Below are 16,233 nucleotides of genomic sequence, written 5' to 3' on the forward strand. Positions count from 1 at the left end.
CATACTAATCATTTTCTATGAAAAGAAATAAAATATTAAGAGTTAGTAAATGCTGAGTGTTTTGACATTCTATTTCCACCAATACATTTCCACAATTAAGTTCAGATTCCAGAATTCCACATTTTATGCCTTTAACTAGCTTTCACTTTTTTCCAGTATAGCGTTATATCTGCTAGTCAAACTAATTTCACTATAAAAGCAATTCAAATAAATGAAGGATTTCTAAATACTAACTAAACTCATTTCAGGCACCATAATTAGCTTTTTAAACCATGATGTATGTAAGCAGAGACCCAGGTCAGCAGTGACTAGAAATATAAAATAAGTGATACAAAAATCAGGCACTGTTCCATAGACTAATTAAAGGGTTTCTTTCAGGTTATTTGGGGGGGGGGTTTGTCTTCTATAGTTCTAGGTATTGTTGTTATAAAAAAACCCACAACTCACCAGCTAAAAAAAGAAAAACAACAAAAAAACAACTCAGAATGAAGTGTTAAAACCCTACACTTACCAAGTTTTCATGATTTAAAAGTCTGGGGAAAAGTAAAATAGAATTAAGTCAATTGAAATATTAGACAATTCTGAAATGCTGCTTTTTTTTAAACTCCTTAATTTTTCAACATTGCCTTTCAACATTGCAATTCAATTTCTAATAAAGAGTAATTTTGAACCAAAACACTCCTTCAGAGTTCTTTTTGTTTGATAATTATGAGATGCATAAAATGAAATCCATCGAGCAAAACTTTATAAAAAAGGTAACATTTTTCACTGATAAAACATGTGATTAGAACTTTCTGACCTGTTTTGGTTTGGTTTTTTCTCATATTACATATCATACTTGGTCTCACTTTTGGAGCTTCAAAAGACCTGATCTAATACAGTTCCTCTGGGGACAAATATGGAAAAATGGGAAAAAAGCCTATCTCAGAGAAAGAAGTTCTTCAGATTACAAATTGACATGAGTCTGAATATAGGTTTCTAAACTGTGAAATAAAGGATTTTTCCTAACCAAACTTTGAGGATTAAGGAACTCAGAGTTGACCAGGAAGAATGGTTAAAAAACCAAAAACCTGAAAATGGCTTCAAGCCAGTTTTCAAAATGCAGTTCTTCCAATTTTATATTCCATTTCTAAGAAAAAAGTGCTTCATTTTTGATTACACAGATTCTAATCACATGACACGACAGCAAAGAAAAAGCAAAACCTCTCTTTAAGTTAATGCCCTGTCTCCTCACTACCATGACTGTATAATGTGCTTTTTAATGCACATTAAAAAAAAAAAAAGCAGTGGGTTTTACACTTTATTCCTTGTGATGTGCTTAGGGCACCTGTCTCTCCTAGGAGGTAATTATGCCTGTTTCTAAATAAGACTGCAGACTCTCCTTAACAAAATTTTTAGTTTTCTTTTACTCTGAAATAACCTAGAAAGTTAATGAAGACTTAGAACATAAGGATAAAAAAATAAAATAACAGGAAGAATACAAACCTCTGATTGTACATGCCCCGGAAATTATAATTTGCTCTGTAATTGGGAATCGGCTTTGGATCTAATGGCCTGTAGATGGCAGGCTCTCCTCTTTTCATCGCCAGACCATTCAGCTCCACAGTTGGTGTTATACTGCCTGCAAAAAACAAACGAAGTAAGGTGCTCCAACCAGAAATACTGAAAAACACACAAGCAGGACAGAGCTGCAAAGAGAGACCTACACGATATTTTTTTGCTCTTAAATTAAAAAGATACAACTAAAAAGACATTTCCGTTTCTTTAAAAGATGGCAATGTAGACGCCAACTTAATTCACAAGCAATGAAAAAGAACATTTAAAAATCTCTCTCAGTGCATTCTCTATGCAGTTTCAGTGGATTAATCTTCACATATGAACGAGAAAGTCAGTGTAATAATCAAGCTGGTTATTCATCTTTCCAAAGTACTTATAATACATTATGACACTTTCTGAAAGAACTATAAAGATAATAGAATAATGTGTCTTTCTGCTGAATACCATTAAACAAAACCATGAATAGAGCAAAGAGTCATTGAAACAAGCATGAAGTAACAGGCATTATTGCAGTCATTCAGGAATCTCACAAGTTAAAAAAAAATGTTTTATTTGCAAGACTTGAAAACTTAAGGCTATGTCTAAGAACTAATGGTCTCATAGGAGTGATCTAACAGGCTGAACACACAGCTCCTGGAAATCAGTGCAACTACAGCCATCTACTGGTGACAGAATGCAAAAATAGAAGGCAGCCAGTACTTGCACACCTGGACGGTTTCAAAAATGACAAAAAAGTTACATCCAATTCCTTTCTTTTTTTTTTCTTAGCTAAAATGTTCAGCTACAGTAATCTCCACTTGCACTGTTGTAAGAGAATCCTAAATGAGCTAAATGTGCATTCCAATAAAAAGGAGTTAATACATTTTGAAAATATTTTCATGAGAGATTCAAATAAATTTACCCTTAAAACAGCTATGATTAATTTTCCAGTCTGAAATTGAAGTTTTATATGCCAAATGATGAAAATGTTTATGCATCACTTACTCAAAAACATATCAACAACAATTCTTATATCTTCCAGAGCAAGATGTTATCATGAATTGAAATTTTTTATAAAAATACAGAATGTCATTTTGATGAGAAGATACCAGTGCATATCAATGCACCTTTCTTGGAGGGAATTTACAGTGTTAAGTGATACAATTTTTAATGAATTCTCTTACAGCCTATTTCTCTTGTTATCAGATTTTCCCTCTAAGAATATGCTCAAAGCCAAAAAACTCTAGAACCTCAGTAATACTCTGCAATGTCAAGAACCAAACTCAGGATCCCTTTTCATAGAGGACTGAGCCTCCTGCTTTCTAAGCAGCCAAAGTCACAGTGGCTGTGAAGGGAACAGAGAAAAAACAGTGTCCTGGGTCTGGAGAGGCACGTACTGATCTCCAAAGGAGTGAGAGAATGCTACCACACCATTCTCAAACAATCCTTCATGGCTAATGCTCAGGATAATACTCACAAGTGCTAAAGGAAATTTACTCCTGCTTTTCTCTTCCCAACACAGAAAAAATTAACTGGAAAATTACTTCATTTTAAGGAAGTGGCTGAAGAATGCATTTTAAAAAGGGGGGGAAGGGGAGGCAGAAATTGAAAGGGAATAAAGGAAAACAGAAAAGAGGCAGGGTGGAACAGATTGTTAAAAAATATAAAAAAGAAAATATTCTCATGACTTGATTTCTTTTACAACAGTCTGAAATGAAGTTATTTTTTTTTTCTTTATTTTATTGATCAAGACAGAACAGATCACTGAGCATGTGCATGAGACATGTACCTTAGAAGGTTTTGCATGCACTGAAGGCAACTTGCAGATAACAACCCAAAATGAATGATGCAAGCCACCAGTATACATTCTTTCTATTATTGAAACAAGTTTCTAAAGCCACCTGAAATCTTTTTGAAAGCACACGTTGCTCTGAAGGAAAACTCAGCAAGCAGGAAATTACCTGTCAAAGTTCTCATGCCAAATCCCAGCCTTTTGTTTATCCCAGAGATGCAATTTCACAGGATTGGACTGCATAAAATTTCCAATTTCATTGGAAAGTTAGCTCAAGTAACTCATTGGGAAATGTGTTTTAGTCAACTCAGTTTTCTCCTGTCTGCTTACTGTTAATCACATATGATCACTTTGTTCATATCAAAGCATTACCTAAATAATATATTCCCTTACAGTTCAACCTTTTTAGGTATGTGCATTAGAAATTCTGTGAAAGCTCACTAGAGGTTCTCCATTATCCAGTCATACTATAGCTATGTTGATTTTCAACCTACAAATTTAAGTATCTTGTTAAAATTACTTATTTGGTGCTATAATATGGCAACACTTCAACAAGATCTAACACACAGAGGAAAATGTCATACCTGGATTATTGTTTACATTGTTTTTGGGTGGTCTAGGCGTTGGTTTGGGAAGGGTAGTTTCATTCAATGCTTTGCTAGCAGCAGCATGTTGGGCCTTTTTAATACTGCTTCCTTCAGCTTCCCATGTCTGTTCTCCAAGAGTCAGCTGCACTGTGAACATCTTCAAAGACAAAGAACAGGTAAACACTGGAAAGATTATCACTGTGGATTAGAACAATCTGTATAAAAGCTGCCAGGACTGAAGAGAAACCATGCTCTCTTTTCATTGTATTCAACTCCCAGATAACGCATCTGATTCCTCCAGAGATCAGTGACCTTATCAGTGGGCAACATTTGGCCTTTCAAATCACAAAGCAAATTAGTGTAATGGTAATGTCAATTATCAAAGAACAGAATAATATTTAAAACAAGTAAGAATAACTTCAAACTGATCCTCTGCTCTTGGAAGACTATATACAGGCCAGCTAAGAACACATTTCTTCATACATTTGAATCTGTTTAGTCACTTTACTTGTAGAAAACAAATCCTAAACACATTACTGAGAAAAAAAAATAATTTTGTAATAATTATGAATGAATATAAATTACTACACACTTCTCAAGGCAGCAGAGAATTTGGGCCAGATAGTTTTACACAGTGAATTAATTTCTCACATACCCAGATTTCTAAAAATAAAATATTTTGTTAGGGCAGAGTCACAACTCAAATATGTTCAAAAAGATAAAGTAAGAAAGCAAATAAATATTATCTTTATCAATGAAACTGCAGTTCTTGATGAAAAATCCATAGTGAGGACAGGAACTGTAAACATCCAGAGTTCAGAAATGGACTAACTGATAAAAACCATATATTTCAAAATCTGTGACAGAGGGCTATTTCAAGTAGTATCCATGCTGTGCAAACTGTGCAGATAAAACTCAACGCATGTTTAAGATATTAGATAGAGTCTACCTTCTGTATGGTACACAAATGTTCTGTTTAAATTTGAGTGTCTGAGAACGCGGGGAGAAAGGCTAAGGACTCAATATATTTGCCATATAATCCCTAGATAAAAGGCAGGACTTAATAGTCAGATACACACAGTAAACTAAGAAGCACTGTAGTGCACCTACCTCAGAAAACAGTCTAACTTACTTGAGGCAACAGAAAAAAACCTACATATTAGTATGAACAGTATATAAAGTAAAATTCTCATTTTGACAGCTCTATAATTTTTTATTTATTTAAACTTGCTAGAGCCAGGACCAGGTGTCTAGAGATGAACATGGTGGGCAGCCTTTACATCTGCCTTTACATGTACATTCATTCAGCACGTACTTGCAAACAAGCATTTGAACACAAGTATGTATGTGCCTCCCAACACAGCCCTGTGCACATGCACACAGTGCAATGCTATAAATACATACTTGTGTCTTAATTACAGCCTTGAGTTTTGGCCTGCTGTAATTTTCAGAAGCACAATGAAAGCCCCTGTATCACAGCTCCTATTGCCATGTTGTTTTTTCCACAGCAGTCACAACAATTTCGTCATGGAAGAAAGAGAGAAATAGTCTCTTAATTTTACATTCTGCCAAATCCTACCCCCCACCTGAAAGCTAAGCTGGGTATTAGAGCTAAATACCCATAATTATATAAATTACCTACAAACATACATCCTTATTACCAAAAGAGTTGAAATTTTATTTCTGCATCTGGAGTTTATATATTTTATATTTTGCAAGAAAGTATCAGTGTAGTATTTTTATAGGAGGAAGAAAACCTTGAATTTAAATGAAAATATGATTAATAATGTCTACTTATCTACCTATAACTCTTAGTGCTTAGAGCAATAAATAGGAATTCAGGATGATGAAGGGCTTGCTCAGTAAAATTCTGCCAGTCAGAGCTCCCTCTCACTAACATATCTGCCAAAAAAACTCTTGCAAAAACCCACACACGGGAGCTTTACTCCTTTATTAAAGGAATAAAACTGCCTAAATCCAAATTCTGGAGCAGTCAATGGAACATTCAAGTCCTGGAATACCAGAGCTAACAGTTCTGCTATTGACTGAGAGACATTTTTGACCTGAGGAAATTTCTATTCCTTACACCCAACATAATTCACCTGATGTCCTGAAAGCAGAAATGCAAAGGCCACCACGCTTGTGCTTGTTTTCACTCTGCTGCATTTGTAAGGTTAGTCTCTCTAAGCTCTGAGAACTCTTTACTCCTCACTTCTTCTGTGTAAAACTTCCTCTCCTCTTCCCAGCTTTTGAAGTGCTACAACTCTTACCCCTTTCCCTCTTCTCTGTACCACCATCCACTTTCTTTTGCCACTGTTCCTTTTAAATTTGTGTCCTGAAATGACACTGACATAGAAGGCCAGAAGACATGATCAATCTGACTAATATACTCGAAAACATCATTTATGCTAACAAAGCCTTCCTGATTTTTGTTATGATGAAGAATCCACCTGGAGGGCAGACTCCTAGAAACCCTAACTGCGCCGTCAGGAAGAGCCACTTCTCTCCCAGCTGCACTGTTTCTAGTTTCCCATTTCACCCCAGTTGTCAAAACTTATTTTCCAGAGACAATTAGGAAAAAAGGGTATAAAAATTCACTAGCATTTGTGGTCACTACACCGACAGCTATCTTGTAGAGCATGTCTGAAAATTGTGAAAACCACCAGTGGTCAGGAACAGAGTATATGTAGGAGCAAAGCAATGTGAGAAGCTCTTTGAATGGGAAAGAGCAACAGCAGCATTACATCCTTCAGGACATGCTTCCCAGGACAAACTCAGGTCTGTTTCACAGATTCTGTCAAGTATATCACCATATTACTAGAAAGACATTATACTAAACTGCTAAGAGAGTCATAATAAATTCTATTTCTTTCTTCACATTTCATAGGTCAAAACCTGAATAATCTTACTAATACCACCCTTGTTCTTCATCTATTTCTCTTCTGTTTATCTCATTGCACAGATGAAAATCAGACTTAATACCCTTCTGAGTCTATAGAGCACATAACTTTATTTTTTTTTACCACTATGAGCACCATTATTACCTAAAATAGTGAGGTAAATTGAAAAAATGAAAAATTAAGAAATTAATTGAAAATCTGGCTTTCAGAAGTTCAGGTAATGCAGACTTAAGTCACTTCAATGATATTAGTTCCTTTAAAAGTAATAACAAATATATCATAGTATCATTAAAGTTGGAAAAGACCTCTAACATCATAAAGTCCAAACTTTGCCCAAACACCACCACACCAAACAAACCATACCACTAAGTGCCATGTCCACTCATTTCTTGAAAATTTCCAGGGATGGCTATTCTACCACTTCCCTGGGCAGTCCATTCCAATGCTTAACCACCCTCTCAGTCAAAAAATTTTTCATTATATCCAAACTGAACCTCCCGTGGCACAGCTTGAGGTTATGTCCTCTTATCCTGTTGCCAATTGCTTGGGAGAAGCCCCCCCCTCTTCCATATGTGAACTATTTCTTATCCTACTCAAATTTTAAGTAAAATATGAATATAATATAACTCAACTGTCTTTACTGCTGAGAAACGTAAACAGCCAAAACCACACCACAACCAAAGCAATTCTTTTTTCACTGAAATGAAAAAGAAAGGTAACAAAATAAATACATAACACAATAGTGAAAAGTTACAGAAAACCCAATAAATTTAACATGCTGCAACCTAAAACCAACCAACAAGTGTACTCTGTGGTGCCAAACACCTCCAGGAAGAGGAAGAGCACTTCAATTTCCATTTGTGATGAGGGATGCTAAAAGCAGCCCTGCACCTGCTGACATCATTTCCACCACTGTAACACATTCAGCAATGCCAGCCAGACCAGAAGATCAGTGAGTTATATCACTAGCTGGCAACATAACGTGCTACCCAGAAACAAGGGGCAAGGGCAGAGACAGCCCTTGAGGAGCTGAAACTGTTACTTGTCTGCACCCTGACCCCAACTGCCTTATGTGATTTTGCCACTCCAGAAATACTAAGTACAAAGCAGTTACTAATTATGCCAGTGTCTCACTCAGACTTTTCCAGGATTTTTTCCTCCCCCAGTTTGCTCCTAACTAGGGGGGAAATTCAAAATTATATCTGAAAATTACCCTGAGGCTATTCCTCTGTATTCCCCATCATCTGAAAGCAGCCTAATTTTTACTTATTAAGTTGGACATCCAAATTGATACATGAACTGGCCAGAATGAGCCATCAGTTCACTAGAAACTTCTATGCTGTAATCATATTAGGAGTCTTAGTATAACCCTACATAGTAAAGTTGCACAGTAATAAAGTCTGTGCCCTAGAATGCAAGATTTGAAGATAGAGTATCAACTTCATGGGCAAAGAATTGCATCAATAAGCACTTTTAAAAATGTCACAAATTTGTCATCACCTGCATTACCATGAAACAAATGCAGAAGTAGTAATCAGAGGCATGCTGACTGCAGAGAAAGATTCATGCAGCCTAAAAAGCAAGTTCTCCGGAAAGATTAAGAAAGGGTGGTGATACCCTGAAAAGACCTTCACAAGGTCTATATAAAGACCAGCAAATATAAACTCAAAGATGTGAGACAAAGTAAGGTACAAAATGATCTACAGGGCTTCAACAGAAATACAGGCGTACTTTCCAAAAGTGTGGGGAAAAAAAGCAGCAAAATAAAGAACAGTAAGAAAGCCCTTACACTAGAAATGTAGCTGGGTTTGACAAGCACACTTGTCCAAACCATGACATTATCTGTTCAGCATGTAAGGTATGGCTCATCACCTGGAACTGTGACCTTACCTTGGCATGAGCAGGCCCTCTTTCATTCAGAAGCTTATACTGGGGTTGAATTCTATTGAAACGGGCTAACTCATTTACCAGACACATTGGAGTTTTCTCTTTGGGGTTTGCCATGTTATCTTGGAGAGGAGCTGTAAATAAAGAGTCTGTAAAGTTTTTGTGGAGAAATGTATTCTTCACAACTTCACAAAGCTTTGCAAAAGCAGCATGCTTAGAAAAGAAAATACTTTGGCTAAAACAATTTTTGCATATATGCTAAATACAAAGTTTAAATACCATTTAAATATTAATCATATGAGCATATGTATTTTACAATAACAATTTTGATTACATGCAATTAAAAAAACCCAAAAACTATTTCTTTCCAAAGTGTCTTTATGAAAGATGACAGTGCAGGGGAGCATATGCATATTCTATATTTTCTGTGTCACCAAAGTTTGTCAGGAGTATATGGTATGGTTCCTGGAATTGACTACTCTTTCAGAATGGTTTCTCCACACTTTGAAGGAGAAGTGGATAGCGTAAGAGTTATGAGACAAATACAGTAGATGAAACCCTGTGGTCCCCACTTGTTTCTGCCAGCTTCTTCCCAATGTTTTAGACCTTTCTGACAATAATGAAGCCACTCTCAGAACACTCCCAAAGTACACCTTCCCCTTTAAGGATTTTGTTCTGCTTTTTTTAGACTATTTCACTTTCTGCAAGTTTTTTGCAATTTATTTGTATCTATCCCTAACACACACACACACTGTCATTTCTTGCTTAAATTATTAGGACAACACTTCTGCATTTCATACCCAGTTCAGCATAGGAACTACAGCATTTATTAGGCTACAAAGGAAACACCAAATACTGCCAAGTAGTTAGAAGACATTCTGTTCTAGAGAAGAGAAATAAACTTGGAGACTTTCCTGCCCCACTAAAACTTCTCTATAAAAGATACACTCAGAATTTGACAAAATAGGCATGTTCTTTTCTGAGCTTTTATATTATTGATCAAAACTTCACTGCAAATCTGAGCTCAGTTAAAGAAACTAAACTTAGTAAACTGTTTATTTAGCCAAAACCACTTTTCTACATGTGTTTTCTCCTTTATTTTAATCCTCTTTAAGGCCTAATTACTATCTTTTTAAATTAACAAGTCATCAAAAAGATTAATTTGAGCACCAAAGAAAATATACCTGGACCAACTTACCTGGTGAGTTGTTTGAAGACGCAGGATCCACAAGGCCGGCAGTAGGACTGCTACAGCTGGCTGCCGATTCCGAAATGGATCCGTTCATTGAGGATGGCAGACTCAGTGTATTTGTAGCTGTAACTGGCAGGGGTAGCACCATAGGGGCCATGGTGGGTCCAGACAGGTTTGCTGTAGTCTGCATTTTAACTTGTGCCATTGCCTGTCACTGCAATAAACACATTATCAGCAGAGCACTTTGCGTTTTGAATGTCGAATGACTACAGTGGTATTAGCAACACTCCTTTTTTGCTCCTGGATCTGGGTCACAAAACTGTCCACAAAAGTCATGCCTCTGCAAACATTACTTCCAAATGGATGCACAGAGAAGCAGAGCTCAGAGCCAAAGAACATCACTGGAGAAGAACCTGCACACCCTGGCTCTAGGTTCTGTTTTTCAGTCGTGGGGTCACCCTGCCTGAAATATAGCTGGAAGGATTACTATTCTAGAATAGAATTCCACACAATTATCCTGCAGATGAGATAAGCACCTGCCAATATATTCAAGAGAGAATGTCTTTGCAACAAACTGCCATAGCAAACTTTTGCCACTGTTTTTCCAGTAAAGTACCTGGAGTACCTGAAGTACCAAATAAGGCCCCAAGAGAAAATCCCTATTTTTTTTTGGCCTGTTACCAAACCAGAAAATACAAAAAAAAGGGAAGAAAATACAAACAAACAAAAAACCACCGCCAAAGATGCAAGTTCTTTAAAAAAAATCACTGCTTATTCAGTCAACAGGTGGAATACTTCAATCCTTGTATGAACTACTCACAGAAGTACCAGGATTTCCTAAACTAGCCTTTAACCCAATGGCTAAAACATTTACCTGGAATGTGCCAGGTACTAATTATCTCTTTTCATCTGCCCAAATTAGTTTCTTTATTGCCAATACCTGTTCTCAGGCTAGGTCTACATGCATAAACAAACCAGGGTCAGGGCACCACTCCTTCATACTACTCACTGAGAGGATGCTCCTAGGCAAAATTTGGGCTACTGGCTGAAAACTCCTGCTACTGCAAAAACCACACAGGAGCACGTCAGAGGCCTGCAGGCATCCCAGGTAATCCACTCAAGTAAGAGAGAAACCAGTCATTGTCAGTCATCTGGGACAAAGGTTTGGGCTCCTCCTGTCCCATAAGGAGCAGGATGATATATGTCAGCATGTCCATGCTCAGCAGCATGGACACAGACTGTATTATTTAGGGTTCATACACATGAGATGATCTGTACAGGGTGGATAGAGACAAAACCTGCAACAGCCAACACGAGGCCTGGGGAACTGCGACTTCTCCCAGCAGCAGCTCTGGTCCCACTGGCTAAGGCAGAGCAGGAGCTCAGCTCTCATCCATCACAGGCAGCACCCATTACCACTTAGCTCTTTGCTCCTTCTGCTGGGGTAATTCTCTCTCCCTATCAAAAAAACCCACACATCCAACACCTGAAAAACTGTCTAAGGAAGGGCTTATTGAAACGAATGAAACTACATAACAAATTTTAATTACTATCCGTATTTCCTCCCCCACCAATCCATTGAAAAATATCCAAGTATCTTTACTCAGAGGGACAATATTGTTGGATTAAGATCCCAAATCACTCATTACACCATAGACTACAAGTACTTTAGCACAGTTGCACTAGTATAATGAAAATAATAAATCCTATTACTGTGACTCTGTGCTTTGGAGAAAAGGTTCAGACTGGAATGCCATTTTTATTACTGAGGAAAGACATTAAATCTCTGGGAAGACAAAAGTAGAAAAAAATTTAAAATGAAGTTGAGATGCAGTCACCTGCCCTTTTCATGAGCATCTTCATAAGTATCTTCAGTGAAATACTAATAGCAGCAGATTTAAAATAACATATACAGTTACCTGAGATATATTCAAATACCTCATGTGTTCAAAAAAAAATGGACTGGATTCATACTGTAAAAATCCTACTATTATTTCACAGCAAATGCCAAACAGTACAGCAGTATTGTTAGAAAGGCCTGATTTAAAGACTGAGAAGATGTAGAGCTATAGAAGCCTTCGGTATATAACATGTCTATTTCTGATTTCAAATACATTAGTATAGACAGGAATTAATTGAAAAAGTTTCTTAATTGTAAACATCAAAGTCAATGATGGCAGAATCGGGCCATATGTTTTAAACAATTAAAATGAAACCAACATAACATGAAATATCATCACAATAATTGCAGTTTAAGAAACTCACAGTATTTACAGCATTTTAGCTTACAAACATGAGTATGAGAAAGGCATCACTCATATGGTACTGCATGAAATACTACTGAACACCCAGTATTGAGCCCCACCAGTTGTGAATTACCACTTCAGCTTCCAGTATTTTAAAAGTTTATTCTTCACAAAAACAGAACTTACTAAAAACCAAATAAAATATTATGTTCTACAGTAATGATGTTCTAATGGGAGAAATTGTGGGATGAATCCTTTCCTAATAAGGATAAAAAAAGAAAAATCAGTTTAAGAATAGTATTGAGGAACTGTAAAAATGAACAAGGTAAGGTTTAGGGGGAAAAAAATGATACTAAAAGTAAAGTACATAGAAAATTCAATTCTGAAATCAGAATTTATCATAACATATTGGGTGCTGGGGTTTTTTATATATCTAAAGCTGCAGAACTGCTACTATTTTGTAAATTAATCTGTATAAGCAAAAATGCCCAGGCAGTAATATAATTGTATGGACTAACTCTTAAGAAGATGAGATATGGAGATAATGAATTTGTAATTAGTTCTAAAAATCAGTAGTAATCGGTTCCACTAGTAGAGAGAGACAACAGAAAGAATACAGTTGATATAGTGATGGCGTGTCATTTGCACACTACCAGGCAGCCAATCTTTGATGTCATGACAAAAGGCAACAAAAACTCTATATTCCACCTTTTCTTTACATTTTTTACAAATATACACCAGTGGTGTACTATTTCATAAACAGTGAAGCAAAAATACTTTGGGCCCTTCCAGCCACAAGCACAAACATAATAAAATACACTGCTACATAAAATGTAGGACTTGGGGGAGAGAGATTTCACTAAGCTGGTCAGAGATGAAATGCAGTTACATAATCAAAATATTTTTAAATCTTCTACGAGTTATTTTTGAAAAATCTGGCATATACAAAAGGGATGGTTCATTTAGGATACTAAGATTACAATTAGAAAAGTCCCCACACCCCGTATCAGGTGGCTAACTCAACTCATACCTAGGAACTTCCTACACCCAAGTGCTCCAGAGAAGCTTCTCTTCAAGTTCAGCAGTAGTTACAGACACTTGCACCTCTCAGACGAAGCTGGACTGCACAGCTGTGCCTCCCAGCTTTGTGCCTTTCCTCAGCTACCATGTCAAGACACAACAGAAATTATCTTCCTTAATGTTTTAATCACACACATCTATCCAGTTGGAGCCCGCAAGTCGCAGTGCTGCCATTTTTGTAAGGCTGCACTCCAAGGCTTACGGTGCCTTACGAGATGCTGCAGTGGTTTCTCCTCACAGTCTCACCCACACAGCTGCAGTAGAAATGCAACAGCAAACACATAAAGGGTTGCAAATATACTAGAATTGCATTTTACTTCACTTCCCCTTTTGAGCACCTAGTACATAGGCAGCTACACAGGTTTCATTTCACAGTTGGTATTGACTTTCTTATTAAACTATGTACAAGCTGTGAATTTTCCTGACAAACTAAAAATGACCAAACCAAAACAAACTCACACAAAAACAACAAAACAAAACTCCTCATATTTTAAAGTGAAAATATTGCTGTTAAAATATTCCATTCATTTTTTTTATATATCAGGAAACACAACATTGTTGTGGGTTGACCATGTCTGTATACCAGGTACCCACTAAAGTTGCTCTATCGCTCACCACCTCAGCTGGACAGGGGAAAGAAAATATAATGAAAGACTTGTGGGTCGAGACAAGGGCATGAAAAGATCACTCACCAGTTACTGTCACTTGCAGAACAAACTCAACTTGAGGAGATTAAATGAATTTATTATTAATCAAATCAAAGTAGGAAAACAAGAAATAAAAAGTAAAACTTAAGAACACCTTCCTCCCACCCATCCTTTCTTCTCAGGCTTAACTTCACTCCTGAATTCTCCACCTCTTCCCCAGAAAGTGACCCAGAGGGATGGCGAATGGGGGTTACAGTCAGTTCATCACACGATGTCTCTGCCACTCCATCCTGCTAAGGGGAGGACTCCTCATATTCTCCCCCTGCTCCAGCATGGGGTCCCTCCCACAGGCGACACTCCTCCACAAACTCCTTCAACATGAGTCCTTCACACAAGCTGCAGCTCTTCATGAACTGTTCCAGTGTGGATCCTTTTCCCTGGGTGGCATCCTTTAGGATCAGAATGCTCCAGTATGGGCTTCCCACAGGGTTACAAGTCATGCCAGTAAATCTGCTCCAGTGTGAACTCCTCTCTCCATGGGGCCATAGATCTTGTGGGTCTCCTCCATGGGCTGCAGGTGGATCTCTGCTCCACCATGGACCTTCATGGGCTGCAGGGGCACAGCTGTGTCACCATGGTCTGCACCATGGGCAGCAGAGAAGTCTCTGCTCTGGTGCCTGGAGCACCACCTCTCCCTCCTTCTGCACTGGCCTTGGTGTCTGCAGAGATGTTTCTCTCACATATTCTCACTCCTCTCCTCTCTTCTCTCACTCCACTTTCTGTTGTGCAGCAACTATTCCTGCTTCTTCAGTCTGTTATCCCAGAGACACTAACAACAACACTGACGGGCTCAGCCTTGGCCAGCAACAGGTTCATCTCAGAGCCAGCTGGCATCAGCTCCTTCGGACACAAGTGAAACTTCTGGCAACTTCTCATGGAAGTCACCCCTGTAGCCCCCTTGTTACCAAAACTTGGCCATGCAAACCCACTACAAATATTTAGTTACATTTACAGATGCAGAATACTTTTAAAAACTGTGAATACACTTGTATCATGCTAAAAGCACCATGTAGCATAAAGAATTAGTTAACACTTTCTCTGATTATTATTACTTTTTGTATTTTTCTGGAATCACTTTATAGCCTTAGATCTTGTGACATAAAATATGAATTAAATGCTCAGATAAAATGATTCACAGTATTTGAATACTGTGATGTCACAGTAATTGAATAAATAAAGACTGATAAAGTAAATAAAACACCACAAAAGGCAGAAAGCATGGACAATGAGTTTTCAAACCAAACACACTTGTACAATGTGGGAAAATTGAAAAGGCAGTATTAGAAAGACAAGTTGTATGAACAACCAACAGATAGAGAAACTAATGACCTGAACAGTCAAAACAGAAGGCTGGACTTCATCTGTGCAGAAAGTGAAAAAGCACATATGCAGTAGGGAGTCACCACACTTTCACAGTGCTCCATCATACAACCCAGAGTACCCAACCTAATCTGTACACAAGTATGTAATGCGTGGCACATACTACATACTTGTGAAGGGCTTTATAAAGGGAACAACAGAGGGCCAGCCACTGCTGAGCAGGAAAAATTACTTGACATATCTAGTACTTTATATAACCAAGAATTCTGCTTATACTTTCCAGTCAGTGTCCATTTTTCACAACAGTATTACATTAATGGTCCCAGATCCTCTTCTGCCAAACTGCTACCCAGCAAGTTCTAGCCTGTGCTCTTTGTGAATCTGACTCTTCTCTAGCTAATGTGACTTTGTTCTTGTCTTCCTTGAATTTTCTTACTAAAACTAAAACAACAAAACAGAAAAAAAAAAGAAAAAGACAATCATTTAATTTTTTCAAGATCACATCAAATTTTAATTCTAATTCCAAAACGTTTGCAAGTTTCCTCTAAGCTTGCTTTATAGCATCTACAAATTTAATAAGTGTACTGTTTCATCCACATCATTAATGAAAATATTGAAAGGTACAGGAACATCAATCCAATAGACTGGGGGCAGTGTCTAAGCAGGCAGCATCTCAAGGGGTTTTTTTTCAGACCAATCCCCATTTTGACTAGAAGCTTTTTAATGTGATTCTTCTGTGAAAGTCCGAAGTCACAGAACTCTAATAGTTAACAGCTTCCTAACTAAGAAGGGTTTGGTTTTAGTTTTAGCCTTAAGATTCCATTAAATGCTCTGTTCTCCTTCTATTCTCCTCATACAAATTCACTCATTCAGTTATACAGAAGCATACAAAACTGCCTAAAGGTAAAACATATTTCTAGGGTGCAATTTCTCACATTTACAGCAAATATTTATACATTTGTGGACATTAATATAAAAAGTCCTAC

At 37.3% G+C, this 16,233-nt stretch overlaps 1 protein-coding gene across 8 annotated transcripts in view; it reads right to left on the bottom strand.

Moving 5' to 3' along the window:
* The window catches only part of STAU2 (staufen double-stranded RNA binding protein 2), a 172,019-nt gene that overhangs the window by 141,824 nt on the left and 13,962 nt on the right, over window positions 1–16,233 (bottom strand). For 7 of the 8 annotated variants that reach the window (XM_032127622.1, XM_032127585.1, XM_032127595.1 and 4 more), the window contains 4 exons: window positions 9,901–10,108; window positions 8,706–8,836; window positions 3,913–4,072; window positions 1,486–1,621 (listed from right to left, as the gene is read on the bottom strand). In XM_032127622.1, the coding sequence (XP_031983513.1) occupies window positions 1,486–1,621; window positions 3,913–4,072; window positions 8,706–8,836; window positions 9,901–10,099 (626 nt within the window). In that variant the 5' untranslated portion in view covers window positions 10,100–10,108. Of the gene's footprint in view, window positions 1–1,485; window positions 1,622–3,912; window positions 4,073–8,705; window positions 8,837–9,900; window positions 10,109–16,233 lie in introns of those variants that run through there. The other variant, XM_032127650.1, reaches the window with a different exon arrangement.

The sequence above is a fragment of the Corvus moneduloides genome, chromosome 1 (genome assembly GCF_009650955.1).
Source record: "Corvus moneduloides isolate bCorMon1 chromosome 1, bCorMon1.pri, whole genome shotgun sequence".
In the NCBI taxonomy this organism is placed as follows: Eukaryota; Metazoa; Chordata; class Aves; order Passeriformes; family Corvidae; genus Corvus; species Corvus moneduloides.